This window comes from Netta rufina (assembly GCF_964035555.1).
Source record: "Netta rufina genome assembly, chromosome: 8".
Lineage (NCBI taxonomy): Eukaryota > Metazoa > Chordata > Aves > Anseriformes > Anatidae > Netta > Netta rufina.
The window spans coordinates 19,312,829-19,331,232 of NC_140131.1; the positions used below are offsets into that span (position 1 = coordinate 19,312,829).

Consider the following 18,404-nt stretch of genomic DNA (forward strand, 5'->3'; position numbering starts at 1 on the left):
GGAGAAGATAAACCAGTAGGCTAGAGCCAGCCAAAAGTATTCATTATTTATTGGCCTCCTCCCTTTCAAAAACCCAACTCATAAAAGAATAAAGTTGGCTCTGTAATACCTGTCCTATCCTGTACAACGGTAGAAGGAAAACATGCCAAAGGCAAGAATATTGCTTAAATACAAAGACAACACAGACAATTACTCAGTATACCTTTATCAAGCAAAAGCACAGGCACTGCTTTACCAGAGAATCAGAGCTAACGGGGTGGGTGAGTCCCCCAGCACGTCCTCCTCTGCCCAGAGCCGCCTCCTTCACCACTATGCAGGTCAGGGGTCTTCAGCAGGGCTGACCAGCACCTGAGAGCTCCCCCAAATGGCCTCTAAAGGAAGCTGGAAATAGTGGCAGAAGGGAGGTGGGCACACAGGAAAGCAGCAGGTGGCTGAAGGGAGGATCGCAGGCTTCTGCTACTCCACGCTCTGCTCAGAAAAGACTTATGGCAGAAACAACCTGTGCACCAGTACTCAGGACTAGTGCCCTTTGGGAAACATCCCACACCACGCTTGAGGAAGGGGAGGGATCGGGCAGCACCAAACCAGAAGTGGAGAAACATTCAAGCCATTTTCAGTATTCTAAAACAGATCAAATTAAAGTGCTGGCACTGCAGCAAGGATGGGACTGGGCTCTCAGATGCCAACGTTTTGGCTGATTCCCCCAGAGAAAGCTCCTGTTCCTGGGACAAGTGCCTCAGCTCCTGAGTGCCTGTGCAGAGGGGAAACAACCTTGCTTTTCCTGGGCACATCCAGGGAGCTGCCTGGTACCAAACTGACCGGTCACAGAAGGGAAAGTTGTGCTTGTGTGCCTGTGTGTGATGGGCTGCTAGGGAGACCCATGTTTGCCCAGAAGGAGCTTTGACAAAAACCCATTCCTCAAGGACTTTGGGACCCAAAAAGAAAGGGTGTCCTTTCCTCTTTGCTGAAGGGGACAGGTGGAGCAGAGGAAAGACTTTCCACTTCAGAAGCCCCAGCAGTCCCCTCCTCCACTGACCTGCTAGTACAGGATCCCCTCCTTCCTCCATCTAGCATATCACCCCGAGCTCCAAGCCAACTGGCATCATTTTCTTTCCCCTCTGTTCCGCCTGCCTGCAATGCATGGTGGAAGACCTGCAGCTTTATGAAAGGGGTCAGCAGCAGCATCTGATGCTGAATCTCTAAGACACACTAAAAAAACACACCAGGACTATTTCCAGCAAGGCCAGTACTGGGCAAGCTGGGAGGAGAGAGCCATGAGAAGCATCACCAGTGCCGTGGCTCAAACCTCATCCCAGCTTCCACTTCACACTGCTCAGTCCCTACCTGCTGAGCTCCAGAAAGTGAGGAAAAGCCCCACAAAGAGCACAAGGAGGTGGCAGTGGTGTGAAAAGCAAGGAAAGGGCCTTCAGTCCTTCTGTGTGTACCAGACAAGGAGAGGGGATCCAAAGGGGTTGGAGAACCTCTCAGCCCTGAGCTTCAGGCTCAGAACATGACCATGCAAACTCCCCAGGCTGGCACCAAGCAACCCCCCCCCTGCACCTCAGAGAACTGTGGAAGGAATGGGCTTCTTGGTCAGCAGCACCTTCACACAAGCAGGTGTCTCCTTCCTCCTGAAATTGAGGGACGGATTATTTTGAAAATCAGGGACTCTCCCGGGCCAGCGTGACAAGACGAACTTCAGCTGCTATGCTAAACTCGAGTGTAAAGTTTAGTTTGACACAAGTCCAACACAGCTGATCCTGCCAGGCCTGGGGAGAGCAGCTGGGCCAGGCTCTCCCACCTTCAGCCGGGCTCAGGCTGCAGCCTTCCTGGAGCTGGCTCAAGGTAATTCAATGGCTTTTGTGTTGTAGCAGCCAGGAGGAAGACTTCTCTGGATGTCCTCCAGGTTCTTAATATCTGCTAGGATCTCATCAATGCTCATGTCCAGTTTCTGTACCCGGACCTTCTGCAGCGTGGCTCTTTGCTCCAGCTCTGACATCTGTATCTTCAGCCGGTTGGTTTTGGTTTTGGCTTTACCAAAATTCAGCTCAAGCTGCTTCAGGCCTTCTTCATCCACAGCACCAGGCTGGTCTGTTGCACGGGAGGGAAACAAGGAATAAGTAACCATGGGTGGAGGCTGAGGACTAGCTCCTCGTAGATACTTCAGCTTTACCCTGCTCTCCAGCCAATTTACAGGTGCCATCTGAGGCAACTTCCCACAAAACACTCGGCACCCCTATGCAGAGCTCAGTGGTGGCCTGATTTGAACGACACGGTTACAGCAACATTGCAAAACCTACTCATCAGATGCAGCAGCTCCTCCAGGGCGCTTAGTGTCTCCTGCACAGCCACCTCTGCCTGGTCAGCCTCATAATGGACGCTTTGAGCTTCCTGAGCTGTCTGAAGAATGCAAGGTGGAAGCTGTAAAGCAGTCTTGCCCAAATGTCAGCAGGGAAGGGGACAAGGTGTGGGAGCCAGGGACCCACCTCGCGTATCATAGCGGTATCTGCCTCAACCTCTGACATCTTGCCCTTGAATTCTCCATCCACTTCTTTGGCCTCGTGCTGCAGGGCTGCCACTGCCTTCTCCAGGGCAAGAACACCGTCAGCCGTTTTGTTGGCCTCCAGCTTCAGCCGTGTGAGCTCCTACAGAAGGGAAAGGCATTTTGCTCAGGGGCAGAGCATGGCTGGAATCACTCTGGGTGTACCCAGGTGTGGAGCTGGTGGGAACTGGGTCCTTCCAGGGACCCTGGGACCCAAATTATCACAGGTTCTCCTGTGTCCTTCATGTGCTCTCACCAGCTGGTGCAGACAGTTGTTTGTATGATAAGGGCTCAGCCCATCTGGCACACACTGGTGAGTCCCTGGGGAATTACAACACGCAGTTTGGGTGTCAGACCCAAAAGCACCAAACCTGGGATCTCATCAGCCTGTCAGCAACTCCGGCCGTGGCAGTGACAGGCAAGGGCTCAGGGTGAAAAATCCCCTTGGTCACCAAGAGGTGGCTACAGAAAGATGCTACAGAGATCCCCATGGGACAAATTTGCCTGCAGAGATCCCCATGCACCCACTCTTTTCCAGCTACCTCAGGTATCTCTGCACAATCCACTATAGACAAAAGTCAACAAAAAAGCCAATGCATCACATCCACCACACAGACCACAGGGGTCACCAGCCATCTCCTCCTCCACGGTTTGTCCTTCCAAACCTCTTTTTGTCAACAATAGCACCAGGGCTTGTCCTCACCTGCTGGATCCCCATGGTGATTTCCTTCGCTTCTCCTGCTACACTGCTGGCTGCTTTGGATTCAGAAGCAGCATTGCCCAGGATGGTTTCGGCTCGGTCTGTCTTCTCCCTGGCACTTGCTACCATGCTGCTGATAACTGGAAGCCTCCTCATAGCATCTTCAGCTTCCCTTCTCTTGTCATCTGCTTGCAGGTTAAACTCTAAAGGAAATGCACATCAGCATGAAGTGGCATTACCTATGTGAGAACTCATGAGGGGGAGAAAAGGAAAGGTTTTCCTCCTGGCTTGGCCTGGTTTAGACTTCTCTCATCTTCCACAAAGTCTGCCCACAATGGCGACAGCACAGGTAAGAAAGGAGGAGAGAAGCAATTGCCAGAGAGGATCTGCTACAGGTGTTTGCTCCTTCTCACGAGCTGCTGGTCTGGTGGGGGCACTGGGACAGTCACCAGGCACTGGGCATCATGTCCCCACCACAGACACGGTGCAGAGCAGCACATGGTGCTCTGAGGACGTCTCTGAGGACGTTTCTGGCAGAGGCCACCTGCAGCCCACTGAGCGTGTTCAGCTGTAACATGGAACTTGGGGGGAGGAAGAGGTCAGGAGCACAAGGTTACCCCGCAGGCTCTTCAGGATCTGCTCCACTTCATAAAAGGTGGCGTTGCCGGCACTCACGGCTTGCAGGGCTGTAGTCCTGGCGAGGTTGGCTCGGGACAGCAACTGGGTCAGCATCTGTGACAGACCGAGGGGACACAGTGAGGTGAAGGACATGGCACAGGAGCATCAGATGGTCCCAGGGCAGTCACAGGAACCACAGCAGCAGCCTGCAAGGAGCTGTGCTGAGAGAGAAGACTGCAAGCCCATTCCCAAATGCCTGCTGTTTCCCCTGAACCCAGGTTACCACAGCCTGATCTATCAGCAGAGGCTTGCGTGAGTGCTCCTCACCCAGCTCAAGCCACCGTGAGCCACCTTAGCTCCGGTTTGTCCTGGAGCAGGTCCCTAACCTGCCTCACGTGGAGGAGGTGTGCTAAGGAGAGCCTGCAGCAGCAGCTCTGAGCACATGGTGGCATCTCACTCCAGCTCTGGCAGAACCAGAAGAAGGTGGGACCAACCCCAATGGGCTGTGTTTGGGGAAATGTTCCACCTGCAGCACGGCAGAGTGACATCCAGCCCCTTTGGAGCACAGGGGAGGACAGCACATAGTAACTGCAACACAAGGGACACGCCACTTGCAGCTCAAGCTCAAGGTGACTCAGTCAGTGCCTTACTGCTCTCTCGCCTTCTCCTCTCTGCAGCAGCTGCTTGATTTCTTCTTCCCAGTGGCCCGTGCGACTCTGCAGCTGTCTGTACTGTGCCATATACATGTCCACCATGCTCAGGAGAGCATTTGCATCCTTCTTCAGCTGGGTTGCCTCCCCCTGAAACACAAAGATGGGATCACTGCCTTGGGGGGGCTCAATGTCACCCTGTTGCTCACAGGGAGCTGTGGCAAGCAGCGATGGATGCTTGTACCACAGCCAGCTGCAGGAGCAAAAGGGTGAGGAGTGGGACAACCAGGGCCCAGCTGAGATGGGGTCCTGGAACGGGATGAGCTGGTGGAGGGGCAGGATGAAAGGGGATGGCTTGGCATGTCAGGATCAAAGCCCTCACCTCAAAGGACCCGAAACTGGTCTTCATCAGGCGGGAGAGGGAGCTGAGGAGCATCAGGCTGCTCTGATAAGCCTTGTCTGCCTCAGAGGCTGTCCTGTCAGCCTCAGCATCCAGACCTCCAGCCAGTGACTTCAGCTCCTCATACCTGCGCAGATACAATGTGTAAGACTAAACCCAAGGACTGAAGTCAAGTCCTACCGTCCTGCCTCCAGCTGCATGTTTCTGAAACATAGCTGAGGAGGCAGAGGTGGGGACACAGAGGGTTGGACACCCCTCTCCTCCATCCCGCAGCCCCTCTCCCCCCGCTGAGACACAGCCAGCAACTTACTTCTGGAGCAGCCCTTGCAGGGAGCCAGAGGCTGCTGCCTCCCCACTCACAGCCATGCGCACCAGCTCCAGCGCCTGCTGCGAGTCGTCCTGCGCCGCCTTCGTGGCTTGCTCGATGATGTTGGCTGCTTGCATGTGGCTGAAAAGCACAGGAGGAGCCTTGTGAGAAGTGCATCCCCCCCCCAAGTTTCTTCCATAGATTTCCTTTGCGGTTTTATCCAGAGGTGCTGGATCAGGCTCTCCCAGGAAATGTCATTTGAGAAGGGGACCTGCACCTTGGGATCAGCTGCTTCGCTTGTCTCTCTTGCATCTCCCCAGGGCAGAGGAGCACCAGAGGAACAGATAGATGCTGTCTGTTCCAGCTGGATGCCCATGGGCCAAACTCTGACCAGGAGTTTGACATCAACCAAGCTCTGACCAGGAGTTTGACATCAACCAAGATGCTTGTAAGACACACTGCCCAACATCACTCTCATGGAGGACACCAAAGGCAACCCAGCAGACATGTCTCCCCTGCTCCTGGACTTGTATGGAGCCCATGGGAGCTGCAGCATCAGGGCTAGGCAAGGCCACCAAACTGGGTCCTCCCATGTCCCCAGCAGGCTCTTGGTCCACTGCCAGCACCGCGAGGAGGGACTCACCTGTTGGCTAACCTCAGAGCCTCTTGGGCCAGGATCAAGAACTTGTTTGAGCCTCCAGGGAAGTGTGAAACTGGAATAGTCTGAGGAGAGAGGGAGAGAGGTGTGATCGCTCTTTCCTGGCCTTGCATCCAATTCACCAGGGAGAAAAGCAGCTGTAGCATGCTAAACCTCCAGAGCCACCCAAAGACCCTTGCCTGCAGCTCTCCAGATCCCAGCCCTACAGAAAGAGCCAGTCCTATCCACCACAATTTCTTCTCTGCTCACAAAAAAAACACCATAACTGTAACACATCAAATTCTTGCTCTCTCCATGGACTTTTTCACCTGGTGGCTGGTCTGAACTAAGAGTGTGTCACACCAAGGTGCTCTTACCACTTGACCCAGGGTGGCTCCACTTCGGTCCAGGTCCAGCCTGGCTCTCTCCAGCAGCTGCCTGGTGTCCTCCACCTGCCTCTCATACTGTCTGCTGAGAGACCTCAGCCTCTCCACCGTCGCCTTGGTGTCATCCAACTGGCTCTGGCAACTGGACCCTTGTCCCTTCATCCTGGTTACACGGCTTTCCAGAGATCTGTCGGAGGCTGGGAAGAGGAAAGAGGGAGGCATTGGCTTAAATGAAGTGCAAAAAGGCAGGGACAGCAAAACCACACTGTGATACGACACAGGTTGCCCCTTCCCTTGGACTCTCAGTGGTCCCATGCCATGGACATGCTCAGGGAAGCACACAGAGCTGCCCCAGACTGTCATCTCCTGAATGATTTCTCTCATGAGACAAATGTCCTCTCCACGGAGGCACCCCCAGAAGCTGCTCCCTCCCGGCCTACTCCTCCAGCCCTGTCTGATGGCAACCCTTGTGTGGTACCTTGCAGGCTGAGAGCTTCTCCAAGGATGGCCTGCAACGTCTCCTCAGCCAGCTGCATCTTCCTCTCCAGCTCCTTATCCACGACCCCACCTCCAGCTTGTGCCTCTGAGAAAAGCAGCTCCAGTTCCTGCAGCTGCTGCAGGTACAGGTCCACCTGCAAAACACAGAAGGTCATCAAAGGTCATGGCCACCAAACCTGTGGTGGAGAGGCCAGGGCATGAGCCAGACCCACGGCATAGAAATACGGAGTGAGGAGTTGTTTTATTAGGTGAACACTGCTTGCTGTGGGCACAGCAGGCCAGCAGCTCTAGGTCATCGTTTTTTTCATCAGTTGAGTCAGATGCAAGCACAAACTTCAGGCACAGCCTGCAGAACCACCTTTCCCTCTCGTGGGGAACCCAGGGACAAGATGCTTGAGGGTAACTGTATCTTTGCATTCATTTCAATGCAAAGCCTCTCATTTCTGCTCAGCTGCTGCCTTGCTGATCACAGCCATAACAAGGGCCACCGTGAAGAGCCAGTGGGACCACAGCATCAGGGCTTCACCTGCTAACAGCTAGACTGATACAACGGCTGGGCTCTGCACCTCAGGGCTGGCTGCAAATCTGCTGCCTGGCTCTGTGCAGAGAGTGGCCTGCCCAGAGGGACAGACGGATGGACACAGGGACACCCACCTGGGCTTTCACCTGGCTATAGCAGGCTGGGCACTCGCTCTGCTCGCAGTCAGGGCCCTCAAAGCCAGGCTTGCAGATGCAGCTCCCATCACTCCGGCATGTCAGGGGCTCGGCCCCCACCAAGTTGCAGTTGCAGGCTGTGGAGCATGGCGACAGGTCAGAGTGGCCAAGGACCAGGACCTTCCCTGCTCCTTGCTCTGGGCACATCTTTCCACCCACTGCCTCTCCCTCCTTCCCTCTAACCTTGCTTTCCCACCGCTTGTCCACAGGTGGGAAGTGTCCTAGGGAAGCCCCTAGGACACACATCAGCCCCCTCAAGGCACCCCATGCTCTGTCCCCAGGGCCCTGCCACCACTGGGGAGCATGCACCTCCTGCCCGTGCTGGAGAGGGAGATCTGCCTTGGGTAAGGCAGCTTGCCTTGGGTAAGCACTGCGAGCAAACACCCCTTGTCACCTCTGCCAAGGGCTTGGAGCACAGAACAAACACCAAAAGCCACGAGGCCAAAGTGCAAATGCACAGGATCCATTAAACCTTCTTGCATGCCAGCATGGACTTTCTTATTCATCCCCAGTGGTGGTGCTCAGACCGTGTCCACCACAGGTTCACTCCTACTTGGCCCCAGGGTGCTGCTGTGTGGTTTTTGGGTGCCGCACGTACAGCCCCCTGCAGCCGTGGGCTCCAGCTTGATGAAACCTCCCGCACCCAGGCAGTGTCCTCGAGCACAGCCCCCCACCCATCCCTGTCCTCGTACCCTGGCACTTGTCAGCAGGGTTGGGGGCCAGGGGGTTCCCAAAGAAGCCGTCCTTGCAGCGGTCACAGTAGAAGCCGGCTGTGTTGTAGATGCACTTGAGGCACTCGCCCGTCCGGCGGTCGCAGTTCCCCACGGCATTGGGCTCCACGTTGCCATTGCACTGGCAGGGCTGGCATGGCCGGGAGGCTGCAGGGTCTCCAAAGTAGCCATCAGCACAGTACTCGCAGTTGGGCCCTGAGAAAGGCAGGGCGAGAAAAGCTCAGGGTGTTGGCCACAAACTGGAGGCCCCCAGCCTCCCTCGGCCCATGGGACGGGGATGCTGTGCCTGAAGGCTGCCACCTCCCATATGCCGAGTGCCCAATGAGCTCCTAAAAGCTGGGTGCAAAGATTTTCCTTGGCGAGTCATGTCCTCCTGATCCCCTCCATCCCCATCAATCCTTTTCCCCATGTATTTTATCTGTTTGTACAGTAACTTGCCCAGGTGACTGCAGGAACAGCTCTGTTTATGTACAGCACATGCAGCTCCAGGGCAGGGCACGCACATTTGCACAGCCCTTGGCACGATGGGTGCTGGTGCTTTGCCTGAACACCAGGTTACCAGCAAGAGCAGCAGTGGGGTACATGGGTGGGGAAGCCTTGACGAGAAGACATGATTGCCCACCCAGCCCACGGACACCCACACCTCCACCTAAAGCACACAAAAACCCCTGGGGATGGACTAATGGACCAGAGCAAGGGCATTACCTGCAGCTCCAGGAGGGCAGTGGTCACAGACGACTTCTTCTCTGCCCAGCACCACCGAGCAGCCCTGGCCGTTGTCACAGGGACATGCCCTGCAGCTGTGTGGGGGCCGGGGGTCTCGGTAGAAGCCAAACGGGCAGCTGATGCTGTTGCCCACATTTTCATCTCCCGAGTAGCATTCACCTGAGGGAGGAAGGACAGGGTATGGGACAAGCCTTTTGCTGTCACCCCACCCAGCAGGACACCCTCTGTGAATCCGAGCACACACAACGTGCTCACGACTCCTCTTACCAGTGTCTGGGTCACAAATTCCTCCCCCTTGGCAACTGCAGGGCACGCAGATGCTGAACGGCCCCATGCTGGGAGCGTCTCTCCGGTAGCCAGCAGCACAGCTCTCACAGAACTGCCCCTGGTACCCGTCAGGACACTGGCACCGCTCCACCCAGGGTGCGAGGATGCCGGCAGCAGGCTGTGCTGACACCAGGGTGATGTTGTCGATGTAGCCGGTGCCTGGTGGGAAATGCAGCAGCTCACCTGCAAGATCCTAGCTTGCTCTGCAAGCCCCCGCGTCTCTGCATCCATCTGCACACAGGCTGTGCTGCCAGACACAATGAGCAGGGGCAGGTGGACCAGAGCTAAGGTCTTGTTTTCCCCGCCCCACGGTTGTTGGCATCCTGCTAAAGCCCTTCATGATTTCATTTGGCCTGTGTTATGACATGTTTTTCTTTGTTAAACACCATTTAACATGGCTGTCTCCAGCTGGAGACTTGTCTGCAGCAAGGAGAGCTAAGCCTTGTGGCTCCCCCCACTTACTGTACTCCCCAAAGGTGGCTCGGATCCAGAGGGCCGTCAGGTTCCCCAGCAGCCTGCGATATTCAAAGTAATTCAGCCTGGGGCTCCACTTGCTGCTGGGGTGCTCATCCAACCTGTGCACGGGACCAGGTAGAAGCTGTGTTGAAGACCATGAGCTGTCCCAGCTGCTCTTTCCCATCTCCCTCCTGTGCCCAAAGCACCAGGAGACAACCTCCACTGGCACAACTGGCACCAAGCGAAGCCCCCATCCTGACTTAGGACAGATCCTACCACCCTCTCACCCTCATCCTTGTCCACGAGGAGAGATGCACGGAGCACCAACCCAAACCACGTAAGCCTGGCCACCTCTGAGGGACCTTAGCTAGGTCCCTGAGCTCCCCAAGCTCACCCTGCCCAAATACTGAGCTCCCCCTTCACCTGAAGGTGTACGTCTGGCTGACGCCACACGGCAGGATCTTCCCGGGAGGCAAGAAGGGGGCAGTGACTCGCAGGCCAGCTCCTTCCAGGACCACGTCGTGTGGGGAGGGCTGCTGTCCCCCTCGGTCCAGGCGGTAATCAAAGGAGAGCACCTGACCGTAGCTCAGCTGCTGGTTCCCAAGGAATTTGGCTGCAGATGGAAGCAGGGAAGAGGACAGGAGGGAAGGAATTACAGGCTTAAAGTTTTGCTTTCCTCCGGAAGGCACACTCTGCAGGGTCAGACCAAACAGCACTGCAATGGCTGACCCCAGCATCACCTCTCAGGGTGGGGAAGCACTGGGGATGTCACCTCCCTGCCCCAGGATGGTCCCTTCACTCTGCCCATGCCACCTCCTTCCCCAGCCCCACCAACCCCCGTGGGTCACCCCTTTCTGCCTCGATCAGCTGGGCTCCGTGCATACCAGGTGCCACAAAGTAGAGCGCTTCCCACGTCCTCGCTGCTATGAACACATCCTGGTGGCGCGGAGACCACTGGAGCTCAGCTGGGTACCCATTCTCGTGGACCCCTGTCCAGCCTTCTGCACCTGGAGGGCAAGCACAGAGGAAGCACCCCCAGTCAGAGACAGGGAAGGGTGCTTCCAGCTCTCCAGCATCTTCTGCAAGCTGCATCTTTCAAAAAAAAAAAACAACTCTGGTTTGTCTTGACCTGCTTGCGTCCACACCCTGCTTGTACCCACACCAGCAACCTCTTTGACAGCAGCTGGGAACTCCAGGGCTCCTCCGGTGACTAAAGGGCAGGAGGGTGGCAATGACACCCCCCCCCCGCACAACAGCCCTGGGGCTGCAGGGATGGCCTCACCTTGCTGGAAGCTGGAGGTGATCCTGTGGACACTGTAATTCTCAGCGCTGACACATGAGGACGAGTGTCCGTAGCAGAAACACGGTGAGCATCCTGCTGGGTTTCTGGCATCCAAGTTATAGAAGTTTGGTTTGCACCTGGAAAAGAAAGGCTACAATGCTCGCATGGTTTTCCTCCTCTCCCTCCCACGCTCAGCCTGCTGTAGGGCACAAACCTGCACACAGCAAACTCAACCAACCCTCTGAAGACAGCCGTGTGCACCCACTGCTGCCTTTCAGGGCTGCCCCCAGGCCAGGGCAGCAGGGCAGGCATCTCCCCTCAAGCAGGGGGGCTTGGTGAGCAGCTGTGAGCGGGGATGAGCCCCCTGTCACCCACCTGTCGCAGCGCTCACCAGCGGTGCTGGCCTTGCAGACGCAGCGGCCCGAGCTGCACTCCCCTGTGCTGCCAGCTGGGTCACAGGCACACTGCAGGCTCCTGCAACGGGGACAGCAGGGAAACCACAATTACCTCCAGATCCACAGGAGGCTCGGTGCCGCAGAGCACTGGTCATACAAGACACCAGAGAATCCCCCCTCTCCCCCCAGCTGGACCAGGGTGGGGCACAACGAGTAGGAGGAGGCTGCAGCACTGATGGTGCAGCACTGACCAAGAGGCACTTCCAAAGGTGCTTAACACGTGAAGGGGGCTGGTCCTGGAGGGGTCTGGCCCTGGAGGTGGTCCCCATGGCTGTCCCCACACATGGCCGGCCGCCAGCACTTACTGCCCGTGTCTCTGGCACCCGGCCTCGGAGAAGGAGTGGAAGCCCGGCTGGCAGCGGTCGCACTTCTCGCCCATCACGCCGGGTTTGCAGCTGCAGCGGCCGTCACTGTTGCACTGAGGGCTGAGGGAGCCTGGATGGAGGAGCTGAGTTGGATTTTTCCACTCAAAGCAACCTAAAGCATGGGGTGTCCCCCCTGCTCTCTCTGCTTGCCACCTATTTTTTGTGTTTGCGGGGGTGCCCCGGGCATCATTTCTCCTTAAAACTGCAGCAATGTGAAAAGCAGGCAGAGGAACTGGGGCCGGGGGGACTGAAGCTTTCCACCCACCCCACAGCTGGTGGCCCTTTGCAACATGTCCTGTTCCCAGGTGTGATGCTCTGAGCTCAGGAATTAGCCTTTCACTTTTACAAGTGGGAGGCACAGGGCAGACCTGGCCACAGCGCAGCCTTTTTGGGGGCTTGTTGGTGGGCCATTCTTCCTCTCTGTTCTCTTTCCCTCCTCCCACCATCCACAAGCTCTGCCAGGGCTACTGAGCCAAGCCTTGCACAAGTGCGAATGCACTCGATGGAGTTGGGCATCACCAGAGGAACCTCCCGGGGACCACGCGGAGAAGAATAGGGAGTAAGACCCGGAGAGGCATCAGGGTGTTTTGCTGGGACCTCTCCATCTCTCCCTTCTTCAGGGACAAGGAGTGGGATCCAATGTCCCTGATTCCCCTCCAAGGACTGCCCTGCGAGTACCATGCTCCACAATCATCAAGGGCCACCAACCTCGGGTTCTTTAGGGCTGGAAAATGTAGCAGAAGCTCAATAAGCAAACTCTTTAGGCCTCCCTAACCCCACCGCCCTGTCAGCCCCGGTGGTGGCCCCGTACCCTGGGGGTGGCAGCGGCAGGGCAGGCAGCAGTCCCCGTTGTGCTGGCGGAAGTATCCCTCCTTGCAGCGCTCACAGCGGGGGCCCTCGGTGTTGCCCAGGCAGCCGAGGCAGCGGTACCCATTCCCCGTCTCCATCAGCAGGTGCCAGTCAAAGACGCACTGCCTGGACATCCCATTGCAGTCACAGGCTGGGGAGAAGAAAAGAGGAGGTTAGAGGGAAGGGCACTGACTGTGAAGCTTGCCTGTGACCTGAGGAACAAGTCCAGGCCATACAAATCTCCCAAAATGGGCTCGGCGATGCTCTCAGTCCCATCCTAGAGTGTTACCAGCCACGGCCATGGGAGGCCATGCTCCACGGTAGAGAGCTGTGCCACCAGCACAAGGCATGCTTTGTTGCCAGTTATTTCCAGGGCAAATATGGGAGGGCATCAAGCAATGTTTTATGCTTGCTTGACAGCTGAAAGTTTATTGGTGCACCACATTCAAGGCTCCGAAAGGGGGAGGCAGGTGGGATGAGAGCTGCTGTGGACAATGCAACCTTGCTGAAAAGGGACTTGTGGCCAAGGCAGTGCTGTCTTCCCATCTGTCCGCTTGCTCCGAGGGAAAGTGGGGCCACCCAGGTCACCTCCAGCAGGACCCAAGCCCCTGCAGCACAGCCTGGCCCCAGCCTTGCCCCCAGCCCCCAGCCGTCTTACTGCAGAGTGTCTCAGTTCAGCAGCATCACCAACTAGAGCAGCTGAGGTTGGGAATTCTCCCTGGCAAAGACAGGCAGCAGAAGGACATGACCTGAGGGATGAAGCAGGATGCTCAAGGATGCAAAGCCTGCTGAGGAGCTGCTCCAAGATGCCCTGGTGCTGCCCACAAAGGTCCGTCCCAAGCTGGCTTCCACCTAGTGCCCTCAGCAACTGAAGACCTCTGTCCCCCCCACCCCGGGGCCCCTGCCATTCCTGGGCCAAGGCTGAGCCTGCAGGCCCACTGCCAGTGCTGACAGATGCCCTCGGATGCCCATCAGCACTCGTGTACCTGAGCAGCACGTTCAGCCCAGCCTGATACTGAGAGGAACGCAAACAGGGACAGAGCTTTCCTAGCTCCAGCAAGTGTGGCTCTTGGTCCAGCCCTGCCACTGGGAGCCCAACACCCAGCAGCAGTCCCACTGCCCAGCCTGCTGGGGACACCTGCAGGAGCCCAAGTCCTGCCTTGGTCGGTGTGGAAGAAACGCCCAAAGCCTCAGTAAACAATCTCCAGTGACCAAAGAGCAGAAACGATTAAAAAAAAAAAAAAATCTCCAAAAGAAGCACCGTGGTATTCTGTTTCCCAAGGTATTTGCACTCACCTGCAGGCTGTGACTGCCTGGTGCCCGTCCCCTCCCCTCCATATTAAAGCATTTAACCCCACCCACACCTCGCCCTGCACAATCCAGAGGATTTAACAATCCAGAGGATTTACCAGCGTGCCAAATCACAGCTCCCCAGGGAAGGAAAGCCTGTTCTCAGGTCTTGCTCCAAGGCTGAAGCATGTTGAGAACTGACTGCCAGCCTTGGCACGGATTCAGGGCTGGCTAACAAGAAGCTGTTCACAATGCTACTGCAGGTCGGTGCCACGGCCTCACCGCTGCTGCTGGTCTTCTCCTGGGGCCTGGTGGGCTTTGGCAGGCCGAGCGTTACCACAGGCAAAGCAAGATGGAGCAGGCTTGAAGCCAAGGACAGGAGCTGCTCTGCAGCCGGCTGCCCCAAGGCTCTACCCATAGATTTCTTCAGTGCCGCATTGGGATGAGGGAGGTCTGGGGCATGCATCCAGTAGGACCTCGCTCCCCAAGCTTCCACCCAGCAGAAAAAAAAACATGAAAAATGTTTGGTTGCTGTGCTGACGTAAACCCCAACATGGGAAAGGCTTGGAGAAGGAGACAGTTCTTTCCAACGCAGCGAATAAGCACGCTGTGCCTTGGCTACAGACACTGCGCTGCCGACTTTGAGATGCATGCATGTACCACAGCAGCCAGCACCAGGCTAGAGACGTCAGCTTGTCTGCATGCTTGCTGTTGTAGGTGCTCTGCAGCCCAGTAAGCTTCCATTGGATCTCCCCAAGTCAAGAATTGCAGCCAGGAGCCTCCAAGTCTTCACTGAAGTCTTCAAACATGCATTGCCACCCAGAGGAGCTCAGTGCTGTAAGCCCCTCACCTTCCTTGTACACCCCAGCCCACCTCCACTCAGGCAACCGAAGCCCTTTTTTCCTCCCTTATTTCCCAGTCCAAGGGTTGGAAAGCTGTGAGCCCCCTCCACCCCAGCTCATCCCCGTACCCTGGAGAATCTTAAACAGCCCCAACCAACACCCAGGGACGTGTGTGCTGCAGCCAAGGCAGCGAGCAGAGGCAGAAAATAAAAATCTCTATCGGTATTTTAGAACACAATTATGGCTGCTATAGTAATTACCCAATTAGCAAGCAAACCAAATTAGGTCTGTCCTTTAAAAACGCACTCATTCAGCACTTTTTTCCCCTGTCATGTTCCACTGCACTTAAATGAAATCTGGTACCAAGGGACCTGCTTCAAACCCTGCAAGCCTACTTCCAAGCAGCAGTACTACAGAGAATCAAACAAAAACTGAGGCTGCTCAGCATTTATGAAGACTATGTAAAGAGCCAATTTTGGTCTTGAGGACTGCATGCATCCCGTGAGGCTCCAACTTGCACAAAACACAAACTCTGCACGTGTTGCTGCTGGATCCTGGACACTTCCAGCTCTTCCTCAGGCTCAGCACACATGCTGGTTAAGAGGAGCAGCAGGCAAACAAACCCCTTCCCTGTGCAATCCTCGTGCTCACACCCAAATCCCACCCAGGCAGCCAAGCTTTCCTCAGAAAGCAATAAAGTAATTACACCCAAACAAGTTTCTCAAAAGGGACACTGGTAAAAACTGGTCTGGGTGGTCACAGGAATTTAGCTCCAGAGAAAGCCTGAGGAGAAGCACCATCAGGTGTGGGCTTAACCCCAGCAGCAGGAGGGGAAAGCGTGGCCCGGCAGTAGAGCGCTGCTGGACCCTAAGAGCTCCACATTCCCGGGGCTGGCAGCAAAGCTGCCAGCAGGACAGCTTTCCAGCCCCAGAGCGGGCCTCCCCAGCCCCCTGAAAGCCTCACCTTCTCCTCCTTCGGTGCTGAGGGCTGCGAGCAGTGGGGACACTGCCAGGACCACAAGCCAGCACCTGGCCATCGCCACAGCCCTGTGGCAGGCGCTGGGCACGCAAAGCCCCAGTTCCAGGCTGCTGCACTCAAGCTCTGTTCTTATTTGTGATCCCCCCCCCACACACACCCTGGTGGTTTTTATCAGCTCCTCCACCTGAGTCACTCCCAGCAGGAAGAGCGCGGGTGCCTTGCTCTGACTCACCGGGAACAGGGGAGCCCAGCCCAGCAGCGCAGCCAGGCGCACATGCGCCTGCCGCCAGCCGAAGGCATTGCCAACAACGGGACGCAGCACCCCGAGGGCCTCCTGGTGGCACCATCCCAGGGAAAAGGGCTGCTGGGACAACATGAATTCAATGGTGGCTGCCCAGCTCTGTGCTGTCCACCCTCCTCCATATGGGCTTTTCCACCACCCTCCAGGCAGGTCTGCACATAGGAGCGGGGCTGCCCGGGCATGCAGGCGGCGCAAGAAGTAGCGGAGTGAGACGGGATGAGATCATGGGGAGACCGAGGAGGGGGGACAGGGGCTGCCTGCACAGCCTCCCGGCTGTTGAGCCACCCTGCCAGAGCAGGGCTGGAGGAAGGCAGGAAGAGAAGACCAGCAGGACCCACAGCCAAAGGCTGCTGGGGATGCAAAAAGCCCCTGAAGTCAGCTTGGACACATGCTAACAAAAAAAAAAAAATAAATCTATCAGGATCTACAGGCATTTGGAACAGGAAATCCCCAGACCTAGAGATGGGAGAAAGGCTGGGAATTATCAGCGACTGTCATGCATGTGACACATGAGACAGAAAATAAGGTTAAACAGGCCATTGGCCTGGCCCAGTACAACTGCGTTTGTGCTGGAAAAGGCTGAGGAGCAGACACCCTGGAGCCCCGTGCCCATCGGCGTTTTGGTCCCAAGGGCTGCAGACTTGCTGCATGAGACCCGAAGGCAGATCTGCCTTGCTCCTCACCTGCACGTCTGAGGCAGCCACGACCAAGTCCGCTCTGGAGCTGACTGGCTCCAGAAGGACCCACCGCTGGCCAAGCCAAGCCAGTGAGCACGTTTTGAAGAACGGGAAAAACTGCTGCAGGACAGCAGTGGGGAGAGAGAAAATGTAGAGGAAACAGCTCTGCAGACACCGAGGTCAGTGAAGGAGGGGAGTTCTTCTCGAAGAGCTGCAGCCTGGGGGAAGCCCACTGAGGACCAGTTTGGGAAGGACAGCATCCCATGGGAGGGGTCCAGGGAACCATCTCCCTGTTCTTATCTCAACCCTTGAGCTTATTCTCACTGTATTTTTTCCCCACCTATCTTTGAGGAGTGGGAATGAGAGAGCACAGCAGTGGCATTAATTTTGCTATCAGTGTGAAACCTCCACACCAGGGCCTCCCAGCCCGGCCCATAGCCAAACACACAGGAGAAATGGGACGCTGGCACATCCCTATGACCCCCCAAAAGCAGCCCCGAGGCTGATCTCAGGGAAGGATGGTCCTCATGCTGCAGCTCAGCACTGCTTATTGCCTCGATTTGTGACCACGAGTGGGTCACAGACACCAACACCTGCAGATGAAGGTGCCCAACAAGTCCACCCCCAGACCAACGCTGCAGTTACCTTTCTGCCTCAGGGACTGGAGCCCAGCCCAAATTAGGCTGACACTCTGCTCCTTCCAGAGCTAACAGATCTGGGCTAATTAACACTCAGGTCGCCTCCTGAACCTTTGAAGGTGCCCAACAGCCTCTGCACACTGATGGACCCAGCGGTGACTCAGGGCTTCCCTCACCGCCTCCTCATGCCGTGGTGACCTCCTCGTACAACCAGCCCGAATGCACTGCCTTTTGGTGACTCCGTTTGCCAAGTTTAACTTGCCTCCGCCGACTGATTCAACTCTCTTTTACAAACAGGCTGCTCCCTTTTAATTGCATACACTGTGTCTTAATATAGCTCACAACAAGGAAACTAGCTTCACAAATGCAGTAGTGGCATATTGACATTTGACAACCAAGATTGTCTTGTCTGATTCTTTCATTATTTTTTAAGTAGTGAGACAAAAACACCGCATTCCCACCTACTTGGCAGAGTTCCTATAGGCCTGTTTATTCCTTTAGTGAAATGCACTTAATCCGTTCTGCTCCAAAACCCAAATTCTTGACCGAGTTCTCTATTAGACCAGATCTTGCCATCAGGAAGCTTTTCACAAGAATTGCGATTTTTCCTTATTTGGCTCTTTCTTGTTATTCCTTCTGTCTCGCCATTCGCACTCAGCCTCTGACCTCACTTCTGCAAACAAGCACTGACACAGCTCGCTCTCTAGTCATTTCTGCATATTTGCTTTGGTTACTCTGACTTCGTCATCCTCCACCAGCACTCAAAGTCACCTCTAAAAGCTGCATTAATGCACGCAGACACTGCCCAAAGCAGAGTTTCAAGGCCGTGATTTTCAAAACACACTAGACCTGAAACAAACTGGTGCCCACCACCCACTGCAGGAGAATCGTCACCCACCGTGATGGCAGCGCTGGCTGGAGAAGGCCTTACACAAACGTTGCTGCTCCCTTGGGGCCTGTGCAGAAGTGGGTTCTCCTCAGGTGCTTGCTGGCTTGCTTTCCTTCCAGCCACTGTTGCCCCACGTGCACGTGCTC

The 18,404-nt window shown here is 56.0% G+C and overlaps 1 protein-coding gene across 1 annotated transcript; it reads right to left on the minus strand.

The window, feature by feature from the left end:
• Window positions 1–1,840: 1,840 nt before the first annotated feature.
• LAMC2 (laminin subunit gamma 2) lies at window positions 1,841–15,811 on the minus strand (the record flags this gene model as incomplete). The annotated part of the gene is made up of 23 exons (XM_084291003.1): window positions 1,841–2,091; window positions 2,301–2,400; window positions 2,487–2,645; window positions 3,246–3,445; window positions 3,860–3,974; window positions 4,511–4,660; window positions 4,893–5,037; window positions 5,221–5,358; window positions 5,861–5,940; window positions 6,232–6,437; window positions 6,719–6,872; window positions 7,393–7,529; window positions 8,145–8,378; window positions 8,889–9,068; window positions 9,177–9,395; window positions 9,699–9,811; window positions 10,116–10,305; window positions 10,577–10,699; window positions 10,975–11,111; window positions 11,350–11,448; window positions 11,735–11,864; window positions 12,606–12,794; window positions 15,739–15,811. 23 exons carry the CDS (start codon window positions 15,809–15,811, stop codon window positions 1,841–1,843), a joined length of 3,522 nt encoding a protein of 1,173 aa, XP_084147129.1.
• Between the last annotated feature and the right edge of the window lie 2,593 nt (window positions 15,812–18,404).